The following is a 26,660-nucleotide window of genomic DNA, read 5'->3' on the forward strand; positions in this document are numbered from 1 at the left end:
CCTCCAAGGGGTTTGTTAGCCCATGAAGAGTACACCTCCAATTATGACGAAGATTATATAGGCCGTAAGGGGATGGCAACGGCTACCGTGGCCATTGCCACTTCCTCCCCCAAGGTGTCTCTCTTTGGCGCCACCAACGAGAACCGCATCACCAAGTGCCTCATGGCCAAAGGTATCAATAAGGTAACCCCCAACATCAAGACCACTATCACTACTTCTCCTTCATTGTTAGATTGTGTTGATGATAGTGAAGTAGTGGAGCTTGATGAGAATGAGTTTGACAAATTCATGTGTAAGATCAAAGGTGAATCCAAGAAGCACTTTGTTGCTCTTTTGGAACAACTTGGTGAGGCCAATGATCTCATTGAGACTCATGAGGATACTATCTCCAAGTTCGAGGGACATAGTGGTGATTACGCCGATGAGATTGCAGTACTATCTATTGCTCTAGAGGAAGAGCATAGTCTTCGTCTGGCTCTTGAGGAGTCACACAACGTTGATCATGCTAAATTGCAAAAAGATATTGATCATGCTATTGTTCTTACCTGTGTGCTTAATTCCGAGAAAGTTGCACTTGGGGTTGGCTATGATAGACTCAAGGAAGAATTTGATACACTTGACAAGGCCCACAAGGTCTTGAAAGGTGTTCATTCCTCTCTTAAGGAGTCTCGTGATCTATTCCAAGTAACACTAACCAAGGAGATTTCTACTTGTCCTCCTTTTGTTATAATTGATAATGCTTGTGCTACTAACCCTTGTTGTGAGCATGTGCATCTTGTGAAGGAGAATGCTAAGTTGAAAGAATAACTAGAAAAGGGCCTTGTGTCATGCATCCAAGGCAAGAAGAACCTAAATGACCTTTTGAGTAATCAAAAGGAAGTTGTAGGAAAGAAGGGACTTCGGTTTGCACCCAAGTCTAAGAAGAAAAAGAAGAACAAGACCAAGCTATCTTCCCCTCTCAAGGACATTTTTGTCAAAGAGGGTGAGAGTACTCATAAGAATATGAAGAACAAGGAAGGGGGTGATAACGCCAAGAAGGGCAAAACCACCTCTACCAACAAAGCCGGTGACTTTAACCCCTCTTATGTTTTATGTCGTGCTAGTGACTAGTGATGGGCATGTTTATGCTAAAATTTGTTAGTTCTTATTATGAGTGCATTGAATGGTCTATTTGGGTTCCTAAGACCCTTGTTTCTAACATCAAAGGACCCCATTCAAGAATGTCTACCTAAATCCAAGCATTGATCTCTTGTAGGAGTTTGCTTCCGGTGGAGTGTCATGGTTGCTCTATAGTGGAGCCACAAATCATATGACTGTTAGGGATCGTAGTAATTTCAAAAAAAATCCTACGCCACGCAAGGATCTATCTATGGAGAAACCATAAATGAGATAGGTTGTAGAGCATCTTCATACCTTTGAATATTGCTAAACGGAAACGTTACAATGAACGCGGTTGCTGGAGTCGTACTCGCAGCGATTGAGATTGCGGTAGATTCTGATCTATGTGTCGAATCACGGCACCTCCGCGTTCAACACACGTACAGCCCGGTGACGTATCCTACTTCTTGATCCAGCAAAGAGAGAGGAGAAGTTGAGGGAGAGCTACGGCAGCACGACGGCGTGGTGGCGGTGGAGCTATGTGGTTCTCTGGCAGGGCTTCGCCAAGCGCTGTAGAGGAGGAGGGGGAGGAGGAGTAGGGTTGCGCCATGGGGAGATGAATTGTCTGTCTCCAAAAGGCCAAAACCCTCCACTATATATAGGAGGAGGGAGAGGTAGGCTGCCTTTGCCCCTCCTCCAAGGATAAGGAGCTTCGGTCGAAGCTAGGGAGGAGTCCTCCTCCCACAAGGGAGGTGGACTCCCTTGGTAGGACTCTTTCTCCTTTCCTTTTAAGCTTCCTTGCCTTATCTCTTTTATCCCTATGCACATAGGCCTTTAGGGAAGGCCTTGGCCAGCCCAATAAGGGATGGTCCACCTCCTCTAACAGCCCATGCACCTTTTTGGTCGTCACACCCCTCCCAAGGGTCCTCCGACACCCTCCGGCACTCCCGGTACACTACCGATGAGCCCGAAACTTTTTCGGTGACCAAAGCAGGACTTCCTATATATCAATATTTACCTCCGGGCCATTCCATAGCTCCTCATGACATCCGGGATCTCATTCAGGACTCCGAACAACCTTCGGTAACCACAGACCATTCCCTTTACAACTCTAGCGTCATCGAACCTTAAGTGTGTAGACCCTACGGGTTCGGGAGACATGCAGACATGACCGAGACATCTCTTCGACCAATAACCAATAGCGGGGTATGGATATCCATGTTGGCTTCCACATGTTCCACGATGATCTCATCGAATGAACCATGATGTCAAGGATTCAATCAATCCCGTATGCAATTCCCTTTGTCTATGGTATGATACTTGCTCGAGATTCGATCGTCGGTATCCCCATACCTTGTTCAAACTCGTTACCGGCAAGTCTCTTTACTCGTTCCGCAACACATCATCCCGTGTCTAACTCCTTAGTCACATCGAGATCATTATGATGATGGATTATCGAGTGGGCCCAGAGGTACCTCTACGTCACACGGAGTGGCAAATCCCAGTCTCTATTCGTACAACCCAACGGACACTTTCACAGATACCCGTAGTGCACCTTTATAATCACCCAGTTACGTTGTGACGTTTGGTACACCCAAAGCAGTCCTACAATATCCGGGAGTTGCACAATCTCATGGTCTAAGGAAATGATACTTGAGATTAGAAAAGCTTTAGCAGACGAACAACACGATCTAGTGCTACGCTTAGGATTGGGTCTTGTCCATCACATCATTTCTCAATGATGTGATCCTGTTATCAACGACATCCAATGTCAATGATCAGGAAACCATAATCATCTATTGATAAATGAGCTATCCAACTAGAGGCTCGCTAGGGACACATTGTGTCTATATATTCACACATGTATTACGGTTTCCGGTTAATAAATTATAGCATGAATAATAGACAATTATCATGAACTGGAAATATGATAATAATAACTTTATTATTGCCTCTAGGGCATATTTCCAACATTCTCCCACTTGCACTAGAGTCAATAATCTAGTTACATTGTGATGAATCGAACACCCATAGAGTTCTGGTGCTGATCATGTTTTGCCCGTGGAAGAGGTTTAGTCAACGGGTCTGCGACATTCAGTTCCGTGTGTACTCTACAAATATCTATATCTCCATCCTGGATGTATTCACGAATGAAGTTGAAGCGGTGCTTGATGTGCCTGGTCTTCTTGTGAAACCTGGGATCCTTTGCAACGGAAATAGCTCCAGTGTTGTCAAAGAACAGAGTCATCGGGCCCGGCGCACTTGGAATCACTCCTAGGTCGGTGATGAAATCCTTCATCCAGATTCCTTCCTGTGCTACTTCCGAAGCAGCTATGTACTCCGCTTCACATGTAGATGCCGCCACGACGCTTTGCTTGCAACTGCACCAGCTAACTGCCCCATTGTTCAAAATATACACGTATCCGGTTTGTGACTTGGAGTCATCTGGAACTGTGTCGAAGCTAGCATCGACATAACCCTTTATGACGAGCTCTTCGGCACCTCCACAAATGAGAAACATACCTTTAGTCCTTTTCAGGTACTTAAGGACGTTCTTGACCGATGTCCAGTGATCCACTCATGGATCACTCTGGTACCTCCCTACCAAACTTATGGCAAGGTTCACATCAGGTCTGGTACACAGCATGGCATACATAATAGAGCCTATGGCTGAAGCATAGGGGATGGTACTCATCTTCTCTATATCTTCGGTCGTGGTCGGTCGTTGAGTCGCACTCAACCTCACACCTTCTAATACAGGCAAGAACCCCTTCTTACCCTTATCCATATTGAACTTCTTCAATATCTTGTCAAGGTATGTGCTTTGCGATAGACCTATGAGGCGTCTCGATTTATCTCTATAGATCTTGATGCCTAATATGTAAGCAGCTTCTCCAAGGTCCTTCATTGAAAAAATCTTATTCAAATAGGCCTTTATGCTTTCCAATAGTTCTATATCATTTCCCATCAACAATATGACATCCACATATAATATGAGAAATGCTACAGAGCTCCCACTTACTTTCTTATAAATACAGGCTTCTCCATAAGTCTGTATAAACCCAAACACTTTGATCACCTCATCAAAGCGAATGTTCCAACTCCGAGATGCTTGCACCAGCCCATGGATGGAGCGCTGGAGCTTGCATACCTTGTTAGCATTTCTAGGATCGACAAAACCTTCCGGCTGTATCATATACAATTCTTCTTTAAGACAGCCATTCAGGAATGTTGTTTTGACGTCCAGTTGCCAGATTTCATAATCATAGAATACGGCAATTGCTAACATGATTCGAACCGACTTCAGCATCGCTACGGGTGAGAAGGTCTCATCCTAGTCAATCCCTTGAACTTGTCGATAACCCTTGGCAACAAGTCGAGGCTTATAGATGGTCACATCACCATCCACGTCAGTCTTCTTCTTGAAGATCCATTTATTTTCTATGGCCCGCCGATCATCGGTCAAGTCCACCAAAGTACATACTTTGTTCTCATACATGGATCCTATCTCGGATTTTATGGCCTCAAGCCATTTGTTGGAATCTGGGCCCGCCATTATTCCGGAGAATGGTGTCTTGGTCATCTTGCCCATGAGGCACGGCTCGCACGTGTCAAATGATTCAAAATCAAGAGACTCCAAAAGTCCATCAGTATGGAGTTTCTTCATACGCTTTACGTTGATGTGACCAAGGCGGTAGTGCCACAAGTATGTGGGACTATCATTATCAACCTTGCATCTTTAGCACTCACACTATGAATATGTGTATCATCACGATCGAGATTCATCAGGAATAAACCATTTACCACCGGGGCATGACCATAAAACATACCACTCATATAATAGAACAACCATTATTCTCATATTTAAATGAGTAGCCATCTTGCATCAAGCGAGATCCCGATACAATGTTCATGCTTAAATATGGTACTAAATAACAATTATTAAGTTTTATAACTAATCCCGAAGGTAGATGTAGAGGTAGCGGGCCGACGGCGATCACATCAACAAACAGTCATCGACTTTGCTAATGAAGCTCAACGTCAACATGAAGCAAAGATATTGATGATTAGAAGTGACAACAGCACCGACTTCAAGAACTACACCTTGAATGAGTCCCTTAGTGACGAGGGGATCAAGCACCAATATTCAGCACCCTATACCCCTCAACAAAACGGTGTGGCGGAGAGGAAGAACTGGACTTGATGGACGCGGCAAGAACCATGATGGCGGGGTTCAAATCTCCGTACAACTTTTGGGCCGAAGCCTTTAACACTGCATGTCATGCATCCAATCGGCTCTACCTTCGCAAAGGCTTGAACAAGACTCCATATGAGATTCTTACCGGGAACAAGCCCAACCTCAAGTACTTCCGGGTGTTCGGTTGTAAGTGTTTCATACTCAAGAAAGGTGTTCGTTTGTCTAAATTCGAAGCTAGAGATCACGAGGGCATATTTGTTGGTTATGCTACAAACTCTCATGTTTACCGTGTTCTCAACAAGTCCACCGGACTCATTGAAGAGACATGTAACATAGAGTTTGATGAAAATAATGTCTCCCAAGTGGAGCAAAGTGGTCTTTGTGATGCAGGTGATGAAATTCCTCCTCAAGACATAAGAAGAATGGGGATTGGTCAAATACTCCCCATTGAGGAACCCCTTGTAGCTGAAGGAGAAGGACAATGCTCTACTCAAGTGGAGCCATCACCTTCGCTAGTCCCACATGCTTCCCAAGAACAAAGTGAAGGCCCTCAACCTGTTGAACAAGATCAAGGACAAGATCAACCTCATGAGGATGGTGTTGCACAAAATGATGTCCAAGATCATGCTCAAGACTCCGAGTTTGCTCAAGATAAAGTGCAACCACAAGATCAAGGGCAAACTAGTGAGCAAGCTCAAGACGGTGCTCAAGATGATCAAAATAACAAACCTCAATTACCTAGTAAGGAACTCTTAGAGCGTCGCGTTGTCAAAGTGGCTTCCAAGCTCCGGTTCGACAACATATCTTGGAGAATGTGCTTGGAAGCTTCAATAAGGGGGTAACTACTCATCAACAATTATCAAACTTTTGTTTGCATCACACGTTTGTTTCGTGTGTTGAACCCCAAAAGGTACATGAAGCGCTCGATGATGAGGATTGGCTTGAAGCCATGCATGATGAACTTAACAACTTCGAGCGCAATCAAGTTTGGGAATTAGTGCCAAGGCCAACAGGGGAACATAATGTCATTGGAACCAAATGGATATTCAAGAACAAGAAAGATGCAAATGGTGTTGTTGTTCGAAACAAGGCAGGATTGGTGGCTCAAGTCTACTCCCAAGTCGAGGGTATCGACTATGGTGAAACCTTTGCCCCTGTTGCTCGTCTTGAATCTACTCGCATGCTGCTTGCATTTACTTCTCATCATGATTTCAAATTGCAACAAATGGATGTGAAAAGTGCATTTCTTAATGGTCCCTTAAATGAGTTGGTATATGTCAAACAACCCCCAGGATTCGAGGATCCCAAGCTCCCCACTCATGTATACAAACTCAAGAAGGCGCTCTACGACCTTAAACAAGCCCCATGTGTGTGGTATGAGTACCTTACCGAGTTGTTGCAAGATCGTGGGTTTGAAATTGGGAAATTTTATCCCACCCTATTTACCAAAAGGTCAAAGGGGTTTTGTTCATATGCCAACTATATGTTCATGATATTATATTTGGTTCTCCTAACAAATATATCAATGAAGAGTTTGTTGCACTAATGACCAAGAAGTTTGAGATGTCTATGATGGGAGAGTTGAAGTTCTTTCTCGGGTTTGAAATCAAACAAGGAAGAGAAGGAACGTTCATCAAACAACCCAAGTACACTCAAGACATGCTCAAGAGGTTCGAGCTCGAGGACGTCAAGCCGGTCAAATTTCCCATGCCAACCAAATGCAATCTTGACAATGATCCCAATGGTAAAGCAGTGGATCAAAAGGTATATTGCTCCATGATTGGATCCTTGCTTTACATTTGTGCATCTATACCAGATATCATGTTGAGTGTGGGAATTTGTGCATGTTTTCAATCCGCACCAAAGGAAAGCCACGATGCGGTAGTCAAACGAATATTTCGATATTTGGCTCATACCCCAAACTTTGGCTTATGGTACCCCAAAGGAGCAAGCTTTAGTCTAGTAGGTTACTCTGACTTAGATTGTGCTGGAGACTGTGTCGAAAGGAAGTCAACTTCTGGAGGATGCCAATTCCTTGGTCGCTCTTTGGTAAGTTGGTCTTCGAAGAAGAAAAACTATGTGTCACTTTCTTCTACCGAGGTCGAGTATGTAGCTGCCGCAAGTTGTTGTGCTCAATTATTATGGATGAGGCAAACTTTAAAGGATTACGGTGTCACTTGTGACAAAGTGCCTCTTCTGTGTGACAATGAAAGTGCCATCAAGATATCTCTCAATCCGGTGCAACATAGCAAGACCAAGCATATTGATATTCGTCATCATTTCATTCAAAATCATATCAAGCATGGAGATATTGAGGTCCTCTTCATCAACACTCAAGAGCAACTTGCGGATATTTTCACCAAGCCTCTAGATGAAGCAAGGTTTCGCGAGTTAAGGCATGATCTAAATATCATTGATTCAAGCAATGTGGATTGAAACTAGGCACACCACACCAAACTCATCATTATATTTTGCTCTATGTGTAGGCATGGACATAGGGGGAGTGTTGTTCTTTCAATGAACTTTCCCTCCCCCCATTATGCATAAATTGATCACGTCTTTCACATTAGCCATTGTTGATGGCACTTATGCTTCAAAGAAGAGCTTTGGTCATGAACCCAAGGATAATTATTTGCGGTTTCATACCAATTGTCTCAAACATTGGTGGCTCCGTCCACCGCCCTCTCTTCGTCAGAAAATTCAGTTGAGTGTCCGTTTTTCTTGCTTGTTTTGCTTTACTTACCTTCTTTTGGGTTATCCTTTATTTTTCTCTTGTTCTTCCAAAGATCAAACCGTCTTTTTCTAAAGAGGGCATGGTACTACCGCTCCAGGTACGACAGTAAACTTTTACTACCGCTGGACGAGCGGTACTACCGCTCAGCAAGCGGTAGTTTTACTACCGCTGGCCAAGCGGTACTACTACAATGATAGAGGTACTACCGCGCCGTCGGGGCCACGAGGAGTTATATTAGGGCAGGGGCAGTTTCTTCTCCCCCCCCCCACACCCATTCACCCATTCATCTCGTGGCTCTCTCTCTCTTCTCAAGAAACGGTGTCGGAGCGACTCGGCGGATCTCCTTCTCCGGCCACTCTCCTCCCATTCCGTTTGGTGGGATCGTCTCCCTCCTCTCCCTCGTGCCATGGACCTCGGTATTGCCCCTAGTTCCCTTCTCTTTTTCTCATTTTTGTTGCATCTAGGATTGGGGGCATATGAGTTAGGTTTCATTGTTTTGCGACACAATATTTACATGAACGATGGTTGGAGAGTGTGTGTGTTGCAGATTTTCTACTTAGTAGGATACAACATGTTAGTTTTGGTCTTCGGTAGTACCGGATCTGAAGTTTGGAGTGTCAGATCTTGCACTTTTCGCCCCGTGCGGTACTACCGCTTCTCCTGGAGTGGTACTACCGCAGTGGACACGTTAGTAAAATTTTACTACACCTGCACTACGGTACTACCGCACCCTGGAGTGGTACTACCACGGTCACCGGGGTAGTAATTATTTACTACCGCCTACACTGTGGTACTACCGCACCCTGGAGCGGTACTACCGCGTTCAGCGCGGTAGTAACATTTTACTACCGCTTGTACTGTGGTACTACCGCTAGACCCTGAATTCACATGTTTTGTCTTACTAATTCTCATTTCTCTGGGGTTTTCTGGTTTGCTTTGGCCTTTGCCTTGACTTATTTTCTCGTTTTCTTTTGTTTGCGTTGCGTGTCATAGGTGGTGGCTCCAGGCGCTCGAACCCTTCTCGGGATACCGGTTCCAAGCGCCTTCGCAATCTAGATGCACCCAAGGGATCCAAGGCTCCTAAGCGCAACTTCAAGAGGCCTTCTCACAAGAACAAGGAGAACACTGTCAATTGGGATGTTATGCCGCAAGCTGAGTTTTTGATTCGCTGGAAGAGCAACCCCTATGTCCTCGATATGGTTCATCTCCAGGGATGTGAACTGTTCTGGTCCAAGCAGCAGGCTCTCATTTATGAAGATGTGATCAAGACCAAGAAAAATATCTATGTACCGGTTCAGTGGATTGACATGGATCATCTCAAGAAGGACCTGATGTACTTTGGTGAACCTCTGGACATGGTGGAACAGCTTGGAATTGCGGAGCTCATCTCGCTTCACCTTGACTTTGATCCTGAGATTGTGGCTCGGTTATTTGTTACAGTCCACTTCCACACTGATGCGGAGCGCACTATGACTTGGATGACCAATGGGGAGAGGTTGTCTACTACTTGGAAGGAGTTTATGGATCTTCTGAACATTCATGATGAGGGGCTTGAGAACCCAGTTGGTTTGCGCCCATACGCAAAGTCATCTGCTACACCTAAGGAAAAGCTGTTGCCCTACTTTATTGAGAAGGTGTCCCCATGTGGTGAGATCTCTCACGTGCTGAACCCATTCCTTGATGTCATGCACTGAATCTTTCGCGACACTCTTTTTCCGCGCGTTGGCAACAAGGACCTGGTGCATTCGTACCTGGTGGATATGCTTTTGATGTGTCGGGAAGGGCGGGCTCATGCCTCTGGACCGCTTGATGTGTCTCACGTCATGTGGAGTGAGCTTCAGTCGGCAGTATTTCACCGTAAGGTTCCCATCTATGGCCCTTATTTGTTTTACTTGATACGGGAAAAGTGGTCGGTGGCCTTTCCAGATATAGAGTTTCATGCTCCCGGCTGGATCCGCCATGAGCCTATTAAGCTGCGTCAGAAGAACAAGTGAGCCAACACCACTACTACACCTACTGCTGCCACCATGGATACCGATGAGGATGAGGATGCGGCTGAGGATAAGGGCATTCCAGAGACAAATGTGCCTTCCTCTGCCAAGCCATCTTGGGCCAAGAAGCTCCAGCACCGGATGAAGACTTTTTTTTGCATGCAGGCAATGGGGCAGTATATGAATCATGTTGCTCAGTAGGAGAGCCGTCAGTGCGGCAAGCTGATTCTGAGGAATCTCGACGTGCACATCTCTAGTGGGTGTGATCAATACATTACTCCTAAAGGTGCTTGGATGGAAAAGAAGAATCTTCAGTGGGCTGAGTGTGATGGGGAGTCTAATGAGGAGACTCATGAGGAGTCCGGTGGATGATTCCTCTACATTTCGAGCTACCACCTGTGTCTTAGGTGTCCTCTCTGCCTTTTTGGTGTCCCGATGCCAAAGGGGGGAGAGTGTAGGATTTGCGAGTTTCTTCGTTCTTTGTGTCGCTTTGTTTGTTGAACTTTCGTTGCTACTTTGGTTGGTTTTGTTTTGTTTGTGAGACCAGGAGACGTCGTACTCTATCATATGGTGTGAGACATATGCTATCACTCCTCAATCTTTATTGTCTCATTATTATCCAGTATGATAGTAGCTTGTGAGTCTAATTATTATGTGCCATTATCTTCATGCTCACATGTTATGCCTTGCTTCCATGCTTAGTGTTTATTCAGTTTATTGCAAGGAATGCCTCGTCCATAAGATCTAGGGGGAGTGTTATTCCTTGGTTGTGGGTTGTACAGACCATGACCTTTCTCTAAAGTATGCACACATCCAGGGGGATCCTGTCTCTAGTTTATAGATTTTGGGTTTGCATATGTTATTTTTATATCCTTTAGTGCAAATCCTCTATTGTCATCGGTCCACCAAAAGGGGGGAGATTGTTAGGGCATATTTCTCCGTAAGTGGTTTTGGTGATTGATGACAATGCATGTGCGGACTAATCTTGTGCATTGAGCATTTTAGATAATTTATGACTAGGCACAAGACAATTCGGTGCCCCTTAGAGTCTTTCAAAGACGGTTGCTTTCTACGTTTCTCTTCGGTGGATTTGAGTTGTAGGAAAGACGTACTATTAAGAGGGGGTACGCTTCGGAAAGGTTAGGGTGGAATCAACACGTACATAGGCCCTGTTTGGATCCTAGGGTTAGAGTTAGAGTTGGTTAGATTAAACTCATCTAACCCTCAAAAATCCAAACAGGGTGGGTTAGAGTTGGTTAGATGCATCTAACCCACCCCAAAAATCTAACCCACCCAAGAGGTGCTTTTTTGGGTTAGAGTTAGGTGGAGCCTAGAAAAAGTTACTTTTCTCTCTCCCTCCACCACACAAAATCCTAGATAAAGGAGTCAAATGATTGGAAAAAGTGCATTTATTGGCAATCTAACCCTTCCATCCAAACACCTCTTTGGTTAGAGTTTGTTCAGGGTTAGTCTAGAGTTAGAATCTAACTCTAACCTCTAACCGAGTTAGAGTATCCAAACAGGGCCATAATTCTATTGAACCACCTTTCCCTTGCTTCAATGGAGCTCCAGCTTGTTTCTCCCTGTCCATGCAAAAGGACCAAAGGTAGTACCGCTAGTGCCAGTGGTGGTACCGCATGCATAGTGGTAGTACCGCTCTCTGAGCTGTAGTAGTTTTTTACTACTGCTCCCTCGGACTTTTTGCGCAACCACAGCCTCAGCGGTGGTAGGCACGATAGTAATTTTTTACTACCGTGGTTGATGAACCTACCGAGCAGTAGTATCGCTCTGTTCGGGCTGTGAGTGGGGGTAACGGTTGGATTATTTTCCCCACTATATAGAGGGGTCTTCTTCTCCAAGAAGGTCACCTCTTACCTCCTCAAGCTCCATCGTTGCTCCAAAGCTCATTTCCACCCGATCTCTCTCCCTAGCCAATCAAACTTGTTGATTTCCTAGGGATTGGTTGAGAAGGCTCTGATCTACACTTCCACAAAGAGATATTTGATTCCCCCCACTAATCCCTTGCGGATCTTGTTACTCTTGGGTGTTTGAGCACCCTAGACGGTTGAGGTCACCTTAGAGCCACATTCCATTGTGGTGAAGCTTCGTGGTCTTGTTGGGAGCCTCCAAGCTTTGTGTGGATATTGCCCCCAACCTTGTTTGTAAAGGTCCGGTCGCCGCCTTCAAGGGCACCAATAGTGGAATCATGGCATCTCGCATTATGTGAGGGCGTGAGAAGAATACGGTGGCCCTAGTGGCTTCTTGGGGAGCATTGTCCCTTCACACCGCTCCAACGGAGACGTACTTCTTGTCAAAGGGAAGGAACGTCGGTAACACATCCTCGTCTCCACCGGTTCCACTTGTGATTATCTCTTACCTTTACTTTGTACTTATTATTGTAGTGGTGTATTCCTTGCTTGCACTTGTTGTCATTTTTTTAGCATCATATAGGTTGCTCACCTAGTTTTTCATCTAGAGAACCTTTTGTTGCTAACCATAATTTGTTAAGAAGAGCTAAAAATTGGTAGTTGCCTATTCACCCCCCCCCCCTCTAGTCAACCATATTGATCCTTTCAATTGGTATCAGAGCCACGTCTCTTTATTAAGGGTTTCACCACCCGAAGAGTATGTGACGACGGTGAGGTTGGGCACGAAGTGCCCGAGGCCGTGGAGTTGAGTTCGATCACACGGGGCAACTTGAATGAGGTTATGGCCTCACTCAAGATGTCCATGACGACCTGTAACGCCCAAGATGTGATCCTATCAGTATTTTGGCGCGAGTGCCTCAACAGGGATAGAAGCTCATCTCGTTGTTTTGCAAGAATGGATGTCGTTACAAGTTCATGTACTGAAGAGATGAGTATATGGAATTGGCTTACACTCGCCACAAGCTACGTCAAGGTCACATTAGTAAAATAATATACAATCATCATGTAGAAGAGCAGGGCCCAACTACGGACGAAAACAAATGATAAAAGAACGACGTCCATCCTTGCTATCCCAGGCTGCCGGCCTAGAACCCATCCTAGATCGATGAATAAGAAGAAGAAGAAACTCCAAATAGAACAATCATCGCGCTCACGTCAAAGTATTGCTTTACATGTACCTGCAACTAGTGTTGTAGTAATCTGTGAGCCACAGGGACTCAACAATCTCATTTCCAAAGGTATCAAGACTAGCAAAGCTTAACGGGTGAGGTATGGTTAAGTGGTGAGGCTGCAGCAAGCGACTAAGCATTTATTTGAGGTGGCTAACTTACGAGTACAAGAATAAAAGAGGGGGTGATCTATGCATACAAGGACGTGAACTACTGATGATCAAATGAATGATCCTGAACACCTACTTATGTTAGACATAACCCCACCGTGTCCTCAATCGGAGAAGGATCTCACGAAAGAGACAATCACGTTTACTCACTCAGTTGGCATCTTTTAGTTAAGCTTGCTTTAAGTTGTATAGAACCATATGTTAAACAAAGTTTCCAAGTTTGCCACATAACCGCGGGCACATCTTTACGAAAGATTTAACCCTGCAGGGGTGCTCCAACTAGTCCATCACAAATTACTACAAGCCGCATAGAAAGCCTCAATCACGGAACTTCGATAACACATCCTCGTCTACACTGGTTCCACTTGTGATTATCTCTTACCTTTGCTTTGTACTTATTATTGTTGTGGTGTATTCCTTGCTTGCACTTGTTGTTTTTGTTGTTGTTATCATCATATAGGTTGCTCACCTAGTTTGCAGGTGGCGATCGATATATGTATCATTTTTAGTAAAGGTCATGCCCAAAATTTGGCATAACTTGTGCTAGAAAGTACTATATATCTAGTGCCCGGGATTTGCAGCAGCGGTGGCCACTTTCTAATTCATTGCTCGATAGATGTAATGTTAAACGATTGATGGTTCAGGTTGACTTTCAGTTTGTTGGGGTTACTTGTGTGACTTTCAGTGAGGGATAAGACTGAATCCCGATTGTTGTCGTGGGGTCGCTTCTCCTTCGTTCCTGTGTGCTAGATATTTTTGTAATGCACTCGGGAACGAATGGAGGAGCGTCCATCACCGACGGTCATAATATCAATGTCAGGGAGTGTCCACTATATATACGGTAAAAATACTAGTGAGGAAGAATGCCAATAGTTGTCGTGGGGTTGCTCGTCCTCCTTTTCCTCGTGATAGACCTATTGACGATGCATAGGGAGAAGGAGACGAGCGACCATCACCGACATTCGTAATATCAATGTGAGGGAGTGTCCATCATATACACCACCTGAGATGAGAGTTTTTCAAGGGAGACTCGACAAACTAAAATCCAACCCGTGTTGAATAGTGATCAATGCGACAATTTTTGGTATAATTATACCCATTGCTAGTATAATTGCCATTGATTTTTAATCTTTAAATCGTGAACACGGGAAATGTCTGACGACGAGGGGATCCATGAGTGTGATTGGTGCACCGACGACAGGGGAATATGTGATCGTTATCCTCACCTAGGTAACGGAACGTCCTTCACCGTCAAGCTAAAGGAGGATTTCAAAATTATTATGGTATGTAAAGACGGCATGTATTTTTTTGTAATGAAGCATGATGTGTGCTTTTTTGCTTTAATTAACCTGTAATTTTCTTTTGTGCAATTCGACTAGTGCATTTTGTGTCATGCAAGACTCCATGTCTTGGACAAGTTCCATTTCGAAGATAGGGAGACTACAGAGACTAAGAGAGCTCACCTAAAGAAGGACCTTTTCACTTTTGATGTTAAGCTAAAAAAATGCAGTAGATCACACATATTTTTGGTTGTTCTACTTGAAGATCATTATGCAAGGCATACGAGTTTAAGGAGGACATGGAAATAACCTTCCATCTTGGTCATGACGATGTTCGTGATAATAATATTGAAATTTGGGTGCATGTGGATCACTTGATTCCAGTTCTACCTCCATGTGAGTTTGTCAAAAAAATGTTAGGTAATTTATATTGTTTATTGAAAAATATTTGATACTCATCACGACTAAACTTATTTATTTTTAATTGTCAGCTTATTTCTATTCTCCAAAAAATACAGGATAGATAGTAGACCGGACATACTACAGTTATGACTCTGAGCTTACTTGGTTCGAGAAAAATCATCTCATCTCATTTATTCATGATATTGAGCATTTTAGGGGCAGTTTCATGATTGGTGAGAGTTATAGTGGATATGTGTCACTAGTGCACAAGTTAAACCATTATAACATCACTTCAGATATTTTTGTAAGTTTTTTTACTATTGTGTCACTAGTCCATCTTTTACATACATTTTTCTTAAGAAAAACTAGTTTGCTAACTATGTTATTATTACTTATGTTATTCAACAGGTACTCCTACCAGAGACTGTGTCTAATGTGATGCTTGACAAAGGTGATTTGCATATGGTTAGCTTACACCCAATGCTAGTGAGTTATCCAAGTAAATAAACAATGTCATGAAGGGAGCAAACCCTGAAAATCAAATGATGGAGCAATGCAATAAAAGCATCCAGACAACCACTTGGAGACTATAACTTGCGTAGCCCACAAGTTGGAGATAGGTTGATTTGTATTCTTCAATGGGAATATGCGGGAGTTCACTTTTTTATGTTATTTTACCTAGGAGAGAGCAGTTGTTAGTGTTGGTAACTTGTGATAACTTGGTAACTTGTTATTTAACTTGTGGTAACTTGGTTACTTGCTAGTTTGTTGCTAGAATGATGAGGAGTTGTTTAACTAGTATGATAACAATTAATTAGTGTTGGTAACTTGTGATATGCTAAATGAAGAGTTATTGTACTATGATGATGAGTTATGATAATGATGAGTTGTTATATCATTCGATGTTTCATTCACTACCTCTTCGTTGTTGCCGTATAAGACATTGTATAACGGTGCACACAAAAATACAAATGCATAGTAGTGGCGTTGGGTAAAAAACAAGCGCTACTGCTACCAAGGTTACTAGTGGCGTCGGTTGTAGGCAAGTTCTACTGCAATCATAATTAATAGTAGTGTTGGATATAAAAAAAGCGCTAGCGCTAAATATTAGTTGTAGCCCGTCTACCAACGCTATTGGTAGCTCAAAATCCAGCACTACTGGTAGGGTTTCTCCTATAGTGATGACCTTAATGCCCATCATTTATTTGCATAAAAAGGTGCACTTGGGTTGGTTGATTCGGACTACTCATAATGAAAAGTATTATATACTAGTATCATGCATATAATACTAGTGTATGATATTATTTTCATAATGGGCACTGCTAAGCATCAGACTACTGATGCCAGCAACCTATCAGACCAGCAAGTAACCGTTGGATTAGAGTATGTGGGTCATTGGATTAGCATGAGGCTGCTTCCCACCTCTCCTAACAGAGTTTCCAAACTAGAAGCTGCTAATTACGTGGGATAGATAATTAAGTGCCCATTATTTTAGCTACCAGATTTCCAGGAAACTAAATCTTGTTTGAAGGAAACTAATAACTATAGCAGAATTTCTTGCATGGAGTTTTGCTTCCATGGAAAGTAAATTTTATTTTTGATATTCAAACTTGCTTCCATCATAACAGAGATTTGCTTCAATTTGGAATAAAATAATTTCTAAATGGTTATGTTTCAACGTATCAAACTATGTTTCCATTGACTGAAGAATTTGATTCCATGGTGAATGAAATTTGCTTGGATGTATACACAAAAATTTATGTATGGATATACATTCAGTAGAACATTGGAATCAATGTAGGCAGTACGAAATAAATTTTGAATGGTGAAGTAGAATGCACTAAGAAAAACTTCATTCATATGCATAGGGAGGATACAAATATGAACCATGCTTAGTTGTACTTCGAAACACAATTTTATGGTGGTTCAAGCATGAAAAAGTAGTACCAAAATATTGCGGATATAATGCTGGGTTGAAACAAATTCGAATTTTGTTTCCAAAAAATTAAAATATGCATCCAAAAGAATCTGAATTTGCTTCCATAAAAAATGGCATATAAGGTAAGCTTTTGTGCCATCTAGCATATGCAGACCAATGATTCGGTGGTGGCATGTGTCCTTGCTATGGTGGTCGTGCTTCCTTTTGCTGGTATGCGCAAGATAACTTAATTTGTTCTGGCAAAAAATAAAAAGGCTGCTTTTATTTGATTTCAAGTCTCGTGGGCACTAGAAATTACAATTCGTATTATGTGCCTGAACCCATTCAAGCAACAAAATCTCGCGCGACTTCTATTTGTCTTTCATCACCCCCCCCCTCTAATGTAGGCTTCGTTCCTCCGTTGATGTTCAGAAGTTGCACGGTGACACGCCCTTCAGCTGCTGCATACCACCAAACATAGCCTCCAACAGTAGCAAAAGAAGTAGACCAGTATCTAAACCAACAAGACAAAACTTCATATGTAAGCTCACAAACACATCAACCAAATCACAACAAATGGCTTGAAGCAAAAAAAAAGATGAATCTGTTTGAAGCAGTATCAGGTTTGGTTGGAAGCATAGAAGCAAAGGTATGTTTGATGAATATCTAAGGAAAACATGTATGGCTGAAGCATAAATATGTGCATTTAGAAGCAATAATAAATAGTATGGAAAATCATAACTAAATGAACAACAAAATGGCTTGAAAATCTTTTCGTCTAAATATTGTTAGGATAGGAAGCATGAAAGTATATAATGGAAGCATCATGAAAGCATATATGAACACATGCACACGCAAACGCACACGCACACGCACGCGCACACATGTTATCATCTAGTTTACATTCAAAAGGCTATGATGCACTAGAAACAAAAATACTTTCAAAAGGCTATGATGCACATATATCACACCTAGGAAGCATGGAAGCTTTAAAAAAGTTATTTGTCGGTATCAACGTAGAATATTGAAACATTGAAAATGGAAACAGATTAAGATTGCGGCCAACATGGAGATGCTTGTTTTGTGTCACATCCATTCACATTCACCATGTTTTCTGTGACAAATGAAGGCAATTCTCTGCTTTCTACTTCACATAAGCATATACATTACAATTAAGAAGCAGAGCTTTGCATCAATCATGTCTATTAACCCTTCACCAGACTGTTGAGAGTTGACATGGAGTCTGCATTCAAAATATAGTCAAGAAACTTCTGTATAGCAATTTACATGCTACAAAACTAAGAAGCACGAATATAGTAGTTGGGGACAGATCAAAAACTTGAATGGAAGCATGAAAATTTGAGACCAGGTCAAAAACTAATATTACCTCCAAGATTAGGAATCGTATTAGCTTGATTCACATGAGAAATTAACTAAAATTCGTAGATGAAATAGTGATCCATTACACATAGGATATAACATAAATACGCTCAACAAAATACATCAAACAAATAAGCATTGCATCCAGAGTACGCAAATCAAATGAAGTGATGAAAATTGAATCAAACCCACTTTAGGTGAGTACATAGTACCCAGGGGTGAAGGATGGCATACGCGCGCAGCCTCTTCCGAGCCAAAACGGCGCACCAACGCAATGGGATGAATGGTGATGAGGCAGGGTCTGGCGGGGAACAAGATCGGCGATGGGTGTGACGCCATCGACGGTGAGGGTAGGATTCAACACAGCAGGCAGGGATGGATCTTTGCACCGGTTATGTGGAGGAGTTGTAGACATCGCGGAGTATTGGGGCCGAGCGGGGTGGTGGCGGGATAGCCGACATGAAGAGGGAGATCGGCGGCCTTGGGGTTGTGCTCGTCCGGGGGATGCAAGACGGGTTGGATGGGTGGGTCTGGCAAGCGAGATTAACTCGGGCATGGAGTAATGAGGTGGTTTGGATATGCAATAATGAGGTGGTTTGGATGTGGAGTAATTTGGGCAGTTGCTTGGAAATATGGGCCGTGCGATTAGAAAAGCATCAACGGCACAAGATCCGTCTGTAAAAGCTTTCCTACCAAACATAGTATCATATATGATCTTATTTATTTACATGCATGACACAAAGTAACATGATGTTTAACATGATATAGAATCTAGCTATGTTACTCTAACCTTTTCTTTCTCTTTTTTAATTCTCTGCCACATCAACATGTTTGCTATTTCCAAGTACATGATACCGGCTAAAATATCACCATTATGACCAGCCTTAGAATAGGTAGTAGGTTCGGTGTTTATATATATTGTGCTCCGATTAGTGTGGCTTTATGGATTAGATCTCTTTATGGATACATAGAGCAAAATTAGTACTCCCTCCGTCCCATTCTTATATTATGGGACGGTGGGAATAGATTTCGTTGGGCGCAAGTGCAGTCGCTTGTGCTCCACAAGCATTAGCTACCATAAATCCATAATTCAATCTACACCATACTGACCAACCCAATAAAATGGTCCAGCAAACAATCTTCAGACCAAAATGTGGAAGACTTATTTCAGAAAAAAAAAAAAGGTGGAAGCCACGGTCTGTGTGCTCACTCTAAATGTGGGTTTCATCCCTTTCACATGAAACATTCAGGTGCGCTACAGATCAGCGGTATATTCTCTGAAAGAATCAATATTCTTGAGCCACGAAAATGGTAATAGCAACAAAAAATGTTATTTCAGCGAACCACAACTAGTCAAGTCGCACTAAGATATCTGCTTCGTTACCATAATCCTCCTAGGGTTTTACAGCTTCGCTCCATTTGGTGTGAGCAGAGGCTCCATCTTTCTACACCAGTTTGGTCACCGTCTTATCTTCCTGGTAACCAGCTCCGTAAAATCTACTGCCTGTTGTCAGTCATTCGTCCTCATTTGCTAATATTGCTTGCTCCCGTTCAACTTCTCTAGGATGGTTTGTTTAAACACTCTCCCACCTGAAACATCAAGTGAATCTGATAAATAAAAAATAAGCCTAGTATGGAAGAAAAAAAAGGGATACAAACAATGAGGTGCGCCGTGCGCATATTCTCCACTGGGAAAGTTTGTTTCAGCTACAACAACATGAAGAAGAACAATGGCATGATGCAGTAGCAGCAATGCAACTCTCTTGAATTAGCTTACTAAAAGTTTGAATCATGAATGCACTATGCAGAGTTTCAGTTGACAAATGTCTTACTCCCAGAAGGGACATAACTAGAAGGCCCGCCTAATATAAACCTCATACTGTAGAAACAAGCTCAATCAATTGAAAATCTCCAGAGTTTCCACTAAGAGACCCCATGGAAGATCTAAGAGCTCATAGTAGCATCAAGAACTGCACTTCTGACCACCACAAGAATTACAAATAGGATAATACCATCAAGATGCCAATTTTTCATCTGGCGAAAGATAATATCAAGAAAAACTTATCAGAGATCACAATCGCATATCAGAACTGCATGTGGGAGTTGACTCCTTTTGGAGAATTATTACATAGCCCTGTTTCTTACGAATTCAGCATGCAAACTATCTTATGAAGATATGCCACACATATACGTCCAGTTCAATCCACGCAGAACAGTCAGAGAGCACTAATCCATATGATGTGAGCTGAGGATGAAGGGGGCGATTAGGAATGAAATCTCTTGCTCAGGTCTGTCGAGGTGAGCATGTCCAGTATATCATATCAACCAAGGCTGAACAATCTTTACCTAATAATAAAAAGGCTATCGCTTCCGTCGGAAAACCCACCGAGGTGATTTTACAAAAAAAACCTTACTGTTTATGACATTAAACTCGTAGTATATATTAAATGTTTTTTAAAATACTCATATCTTTTAAACCGTAACTCCAAATTTAACATATTATATATGGAATTTGATTAGTAAAATATGTAGGATTTAAATATGATATTATTTTATCTGTTAAACGTTTAATAAAAAATACCATCTAGGGTGCAATCTTAATAAATAAGTCATTATTCGTCTTTCTTTCATACCGGTACTCATCCGGGTTGGGGATGAACACGTCAACAAAATCAGGATTAGAAATGAAACTGAAGGTCACTTGACTGATTCTTTGTACCTATTAAATCTACATGCAAACCGTGTTAAAATAGAAGACCTGTGAAATTTTGAACTGCATTTTTGTAGGATAAAATCATCTTTATTTGTGTCGTAACTACAAATTCTCAGATTATAGACCATTTTTTATAAAATAAGAGCGTGTGGTATTTCTTTCTCCCGTTGCAATGCATGGGCCCTTTTGCTAGTATGGCCTACCAGAAGATGTTGAGTACACGCCGCCAACGAGAACCGGAAGACATACAAGAGGAGAGCCAGAAGATGACACTGACAAGCAGAACAAGCTGAATGTGGAGTGGAGAGCGCTTAGCCACTCTGACTCGGTCGGTGAATGGCCAGCACAAAACTATGGGACTAACAGGAACCGCGGGTTGAAAGGAATCCAGAATGAAAACTTTCAGCCTGTCCAAGACCAAACTAAAGCGTTCTCTTCCACAGCCTGAACCAAACCAAACTATTTCTCATCTGTCCACTCCAGCCCATCTAAATGAAACCATTCCCAAAGCCAAATCAAAAAAACTATTTATTTTTCAGAAAATGACCGGAAAAATCATTTCAGCCCAGACCATCTCAAATCAAATGTATATTACCTTGTCAGAGCATGCACACTTGACTCACTCATGGTAATGCTAGCCTTCCTCCTCGCTACTCTCAACGAAAACAACACCCTTATCTTTCCTTTGCCTCTTAGCTCCATTCTCACCACTGTCCTTTCCACTGCCAGTTTCTGACCGCATCACCTCAATGATGTCGCTACCATACTTGTCGGTCTTTACCTTCCCTATCAGCTTTTCTAGCTGCACAAGATAGAAAAAGAATGCACATGTTGGAGATGCGCTTGCAATAACAAGGAAAAAGAAGTTAAATCAAGATTTACCTCGGCAATAATGGTTGGTTTATGACAGTTTAGCAAGGAAATTTGCTGCGTGGAAAGAACTGCATGCGGGAATATGCCCCCATTACGAGAAGAGATGGTTCTACGCAGGTCATCCAGTTTAGCTTCCAAATTGCTCATCTGATTACGCTTTGCACTTTTGAATCTATCACCACTATCTTGAGAGTGAATGGCACTAGTTAGCTTCACCGGTCTGTTCCCTGTATAGTGAAAGCGTGTTAACACCATAATCCACAAGAATCTTTGTAATCCTTTTACCAACAAGCAAAAAATGGAGACAGTGGCGTGTGTGCCTTTACATGTACTCAATCACTTTGATGGAATGATGATAAAGTAAAATGGAATGTTGCGAGAAAATGAATCATTTACCTTGCAATGCTGGCTTCCACAGTGGTCCTAAGACAACATATGCATTGGTTGTATATGCAGTATGCTGAAATTCTTCTTTCTGGGAGGGAAAAGGATGAATTTTAGCAATCGTTGCCAATCCAGGTCACTGGGGCAAATAAAAAGATATTTAACAGCTCAAACTACAATGTTTAGCTTGCGAAAATGCAGTGGCATTATATAGGTAATTCACCACATTGGAGATGCAACAAGTGGCTGCAGATGTGCAAAGAGCAAAAGATGAGTTGCACCAATTGTTTAAAATCGTAAAAATGTTTTCAGTTAATTTAATAACTTCCAACATTGAAATATAGCACTCGATATGTTTCACATCATGGTCACAGCTATGACTGGTTTTCGTAACCCTAGTCGTGATAGTTCTTATGAACTTCTTATATATAAATAGACCTTTAGCATTACCATGAAAAAGAGTCCAATAGGAGTGATTTGTCGACCAACATAGGATTCGAAAATGGAGATACACATACCAATACACGGTCAAGTATAAGTTGAACTATCAGCTGCTCAATTTCCTCCTTCTTAAGATCAACTGCTTCATTTGAACAACCTGCTTGAGCATTCCCATTTGTAGTGTCAGCTTGGCTCAGGGGAGATACTTTAAGACTCTTGTGTGATGCAACATTTACCAGGCAAAGAACATAAAATACAGAATTCACCAACTTACTGGAATCAGAAAAGTATTAATCGAGGACATTTACCTGAATGTTTCCACTTTGTTTTGAACTTATCCACTAGCTGCAGCAATGTAGCTCTTTGGTCATTTTGTTGCATTTCTTGGAGAAGTGAAACAATGATTTTTGTATGGTCTGAACAAGAAGTCACATAACCCATCATCGACAAGAGGATAACAGACTCGCCCAAAAAAATCTCTATTTATTTATTTTTGCTATAATTAAGGAATGCGTAGTTCCGTGTCAATGGTAAAATCATCATACAGGTAGCATCTATGTCCTTGAGCTCAATACTGGAAGCACAGTTGTCACACATTCCTGCAAGAAACTATGTAAATATCAAGATTTAGAAAGTTCAGATCTTGGACAGACGTAAGTACTGAGAAAATACCGTTGCATTCCTGCACGGCCTCTCCAAAATGTTGAAAGAAAGCACCACGACGACAGTTTTTCTTAGACTGCAAAAAATTAACAAGCTTGCAATCAGAAATTACTGTCAAATACAACATGACCAGCAGCAACAAAAGGTAGCACCACACTAATTAAGAAAACCAATATACCTTTCTATCCATTCAAGCAAGGGGAACTGAATGGATAATTTGTTGCACATTTTTTTTGAAAGACCATGCGCACATTATCTCTAATTACCAGACCAGGAATATTATATTCCTTCTTATTATATGAAAGATTATGGTACAGGCCCTTCCCACTATTTAACTTGATTTAGTCGTGTTTCTGTAAAGAACTTATCTAGTGAGATATACATCTTCTCTAATGTCATATTGCTCTCAATATCTTGTATCTTGTCAACTCTTCCTCCTGATCCAGCTTACACCCCTCGGGGGTCCTGGAACCATGTGGGAACCTTTCCCAAGGCCAGATAGACCGTGTGTTTGTATACCCACTCTGTGTCATCTCTAGTGTTTAGATCAACTTCTTGTGACCAAAGGGAGGAAATTCTCTTTCCGCTCGCAGATCTGCAACTTCCTCACCGCTTGTACGAATTCAAGACTCCTTTGCCTCCCTCTCCTGAGACCATGCCACCATTCAGGGGATGCATTGCCGCTGTCCTCCTTGCCGAGCCTCCCTGCTATGGCATTGTTTCCTTTCCATGACCACTTGGAAATGTTCATTTGTTATAGACTTCAATGGCACTTAATTTCATATATACTTCTGTTCTAAGCAGTCAGCCCGCAAGGCTCAGTCTGTCGTTGCTTAACTGTGATGTGCTGAACTTATTTTATAATCTGCTGTGGTAAAATAGCCACAAACGTAGGAAAAAGTTGGTTACCCGACGCAAAAATGGACAAAAGCTGTTTGGGAAAACTGGATTATCATAGTCCACCTCAATACAAAATGCAACCTAATTCAAATAGGCTAATAAATAGTGGCCCTATTGATCAAAAGCCTGAATATGTCTCCTGCAATGAAATTGATTGGAACCATTGGATCCAGAAGCTGGCATGTGCTATTAGCCAGTCATTGCCTCACTGGACATTATGCGCATGTTGAGATGGATGTGTGGCCACATAAAAAAGGATCGGGTCCGGAATGATGATATACATGAGAGATTTGGAGTAGCATCGATTAAAGAGAAGCTTGTCCAACATCGTCTGAGATGATTTGGGCATATACAGCGCAGGCCTCCAAAAGCTCCAGTGCATAGCGGACGGTTAAAGCGGGCCGATAATGTCAAGAGAGGTCAAGGTAGACCAAACTTTACATGGGAGGGATCCGTAAAGAGACATCTGAATATTGTTAGAGTATATATATTATAGCCATGTACCCTTTTGTACTTACCCATTGTATAAGGGGTTTCCTGCATATATTCCACACCTGTACATGTATCTATATCGGCCTATGGCCTCATGGGAACACAAGTTGCATATTTTCTAACATGGTATTGGAGCTAGGTCAATTTTTTGCACGTCGCAACTCGTGCTATTGGTCCGCTCCGTGCCGCCACGCTCCTCCCTGGTCGTCGCTCGTTGCCGCTGGCCCTTGCCACCTCCTCTTTTCCTCCTGCAGGTCAAGGCCACGCTCGGTCTCCTCTCCCGATCCTGTTCCAGTCAATGCTCACGGACTCCACCAACCGCCGTCCTCTGTCGTTCCGCCGGATCCCGTCGCTGCCCTCGCTGGATCTTGCCTCCACCGTCCTGTGCTGCAGTCCCGCTGGATTCTGCTGCCGGTCTCGCTGGACTCCGCCACAGCCGCGCCGGTTCTCCGCCACCCCCAGGCCCGCGCCCGTCCTTCGGCGCCCCCAAGTCGATCTCGCCGTCGCTGGTCCTCCGCCGCAGCCGCCGATCTCACCGGATCTCGCTGCTGCTGCTGCAGCACTCCGCCATTCCTCCAGGCCGGGTGGATTTCCAGATCGCGCAACCTCCAAGGTCGGGTTCCAGATCGAGCAGGGCAGCTTCCAGGTCAGGTTCCAGATTCCCACGCAGCAGATCGAGTCGGTTCCAGATTCTGCCCTGCCCGCACGAGCAAGTGTTTCTGCCAGATCGCGGACTTGGTCCTAGTCTGTTTTTCGTTGACTGAGTTTCTTTGGTTAAAAAAAATGTCTACACCAGCACGCAACGTTGCAGTCCCTTGCTTCCCGATGACTCCTGACGGTTGTGCTGGTAGCTCTTTTGTTGCTCCTCCTGCGAGCTCTACATATGGTTATTGTCGCTCTACACCGACTCCTCTCGCGACTTTCATCGGTGCATGTCGCTCTTCCCCGACACCTCTTGCGACTTTCATCGGTTGTCCTGGTGCCTATTGATAGAACCACTAGATCGTGTAGCATAGGATTCCGGTAACAATAGTGATAGGTTTTACCTTGTCCTCCACTTGAGGTGCTCCCGCCGGCGTCCATGGTGAGATGGTGACGGCGGCGATGACAGAGAGATGGAGAGGTGGAGGTGGTGCTTCCCGTGAGCACCGCGCTAGCCCTAGATCGGAAGGGTTTGTCGGTGGGGTGTGTGGCGGCGGCGAATCTCGTAGTCCGTGCCCCAGCCCCCCCCCCACCTCTGTTAATATAGCACGGGTCACAGGGGGCCACCAACCATAACGGGTTGTGCGCCCCCGATCAGGGCGCGTGGATCAGGGGTCCGGTCGGCCGATGGGCCCACACGGGAAGATATCAATCTAACATTCTCCCCCTTGATCTCAACTTTTACTTTTAACTTTATACTTTCTAGTTTATTTGTTCCATCACATATTGGTACATAGAGCATGTCTCATCGTCACACCTTAATTGCCGATAGAACCATACAGCTAAAACATACGTTTTGTTTAGAAACAAATTCCGTTCCTTTTGGGCCTCTTATGATCCAGGAATCATAGGCTTTCCATTAAACCCATGTCGGCTAAGTGTTCCTTGAACACATTGGGTGGTAAACATTTCGTTAGCGGATCCGCAAGCATATCCTTTGTCCTTATATGCTCGAGACTTATAATGTGATCCTGGATTTTATCTTTCACAACATAATACTTTATATCTATCGTCTTGGTAGCATTACTCGACTTGTTGTGAGCATAGAATACTGCGGGATGGTAGTCACAGTACATCTTTAGTGGTTTGTGAATACAATCTACCACTTTCAAGTTATAAATTTCTTTAGCCACATCACCTACCCGGTGGCTTCAAAACATGCTATAAACTCTGCTTGCATCGTGGACGATGCAACTACGGTCTGTTTGGAGCTTTTCCACGAAA

General features: G+C 43.0%; 1 protein-coding gene across 1 annotated transcript in view; it reads right to left on the reverse strand.

Moving 5' to 3' along the window:
- Positions 1-19,323: 19,323 nt before the first annotated feature.
- LOC123448118 (ATP-dependent DNA helicase Q-like 2) overlaps positions 19,324-26,660 on the reverse strand; it is a 47,944-nt gene continuing 40,607 nt past the window's right edge. Inside the window, exons 15-22 of the mRNA XM_045124893.1 lie at positions 23,352-23,418; positions 23,225-23,278; positions 22,988-23,095; positions 22,757-22,836; positions 22,251-22,329; positions 21,864-22,081; positions 21,577-21,783; positions 19,324-19,858 (exon numbers count right to left, since the gene is read on the reverse strand). Of these exons, the coding sequence (XP_044980828.1) occupies positions 21,616-21,783; positions 21,864-22,081; positions 22,251-22,329; positions 22,757-22,836; positions 22,988-23,095; positions 23,225-23,278; positions 23,352-23,418 (774 nt within the window). The 3' untranslated portion in view covers positions 19,324-19,858; positions 21,577-21,615. The remainder of the gene's footprint in view (positions 19,859-21,576; positions 21,784-21,863; positions 22,082-22,250; positions 22,330-22,756; positions 22,837-22,987; positions 23,096-23,224; positions 23,279-23,351; positions 23,419-26,660) is intronic.

The sequence above is a fragment of the Hordeum vulgare genome, chromosome 4H (genome assembly GCF_904849725.1).
Source record: "Hordeum vulgare subsp. vulgare chromosome 4H, MorexV3_pseudomolecules_assembly, whole genome shotgun sequence".
NCBI lineage: Eukaryota > Viridiplantae > Streptophyta > Magnoliopsida > Poales > Poaceae > Hordeum > Hordeum vulgare.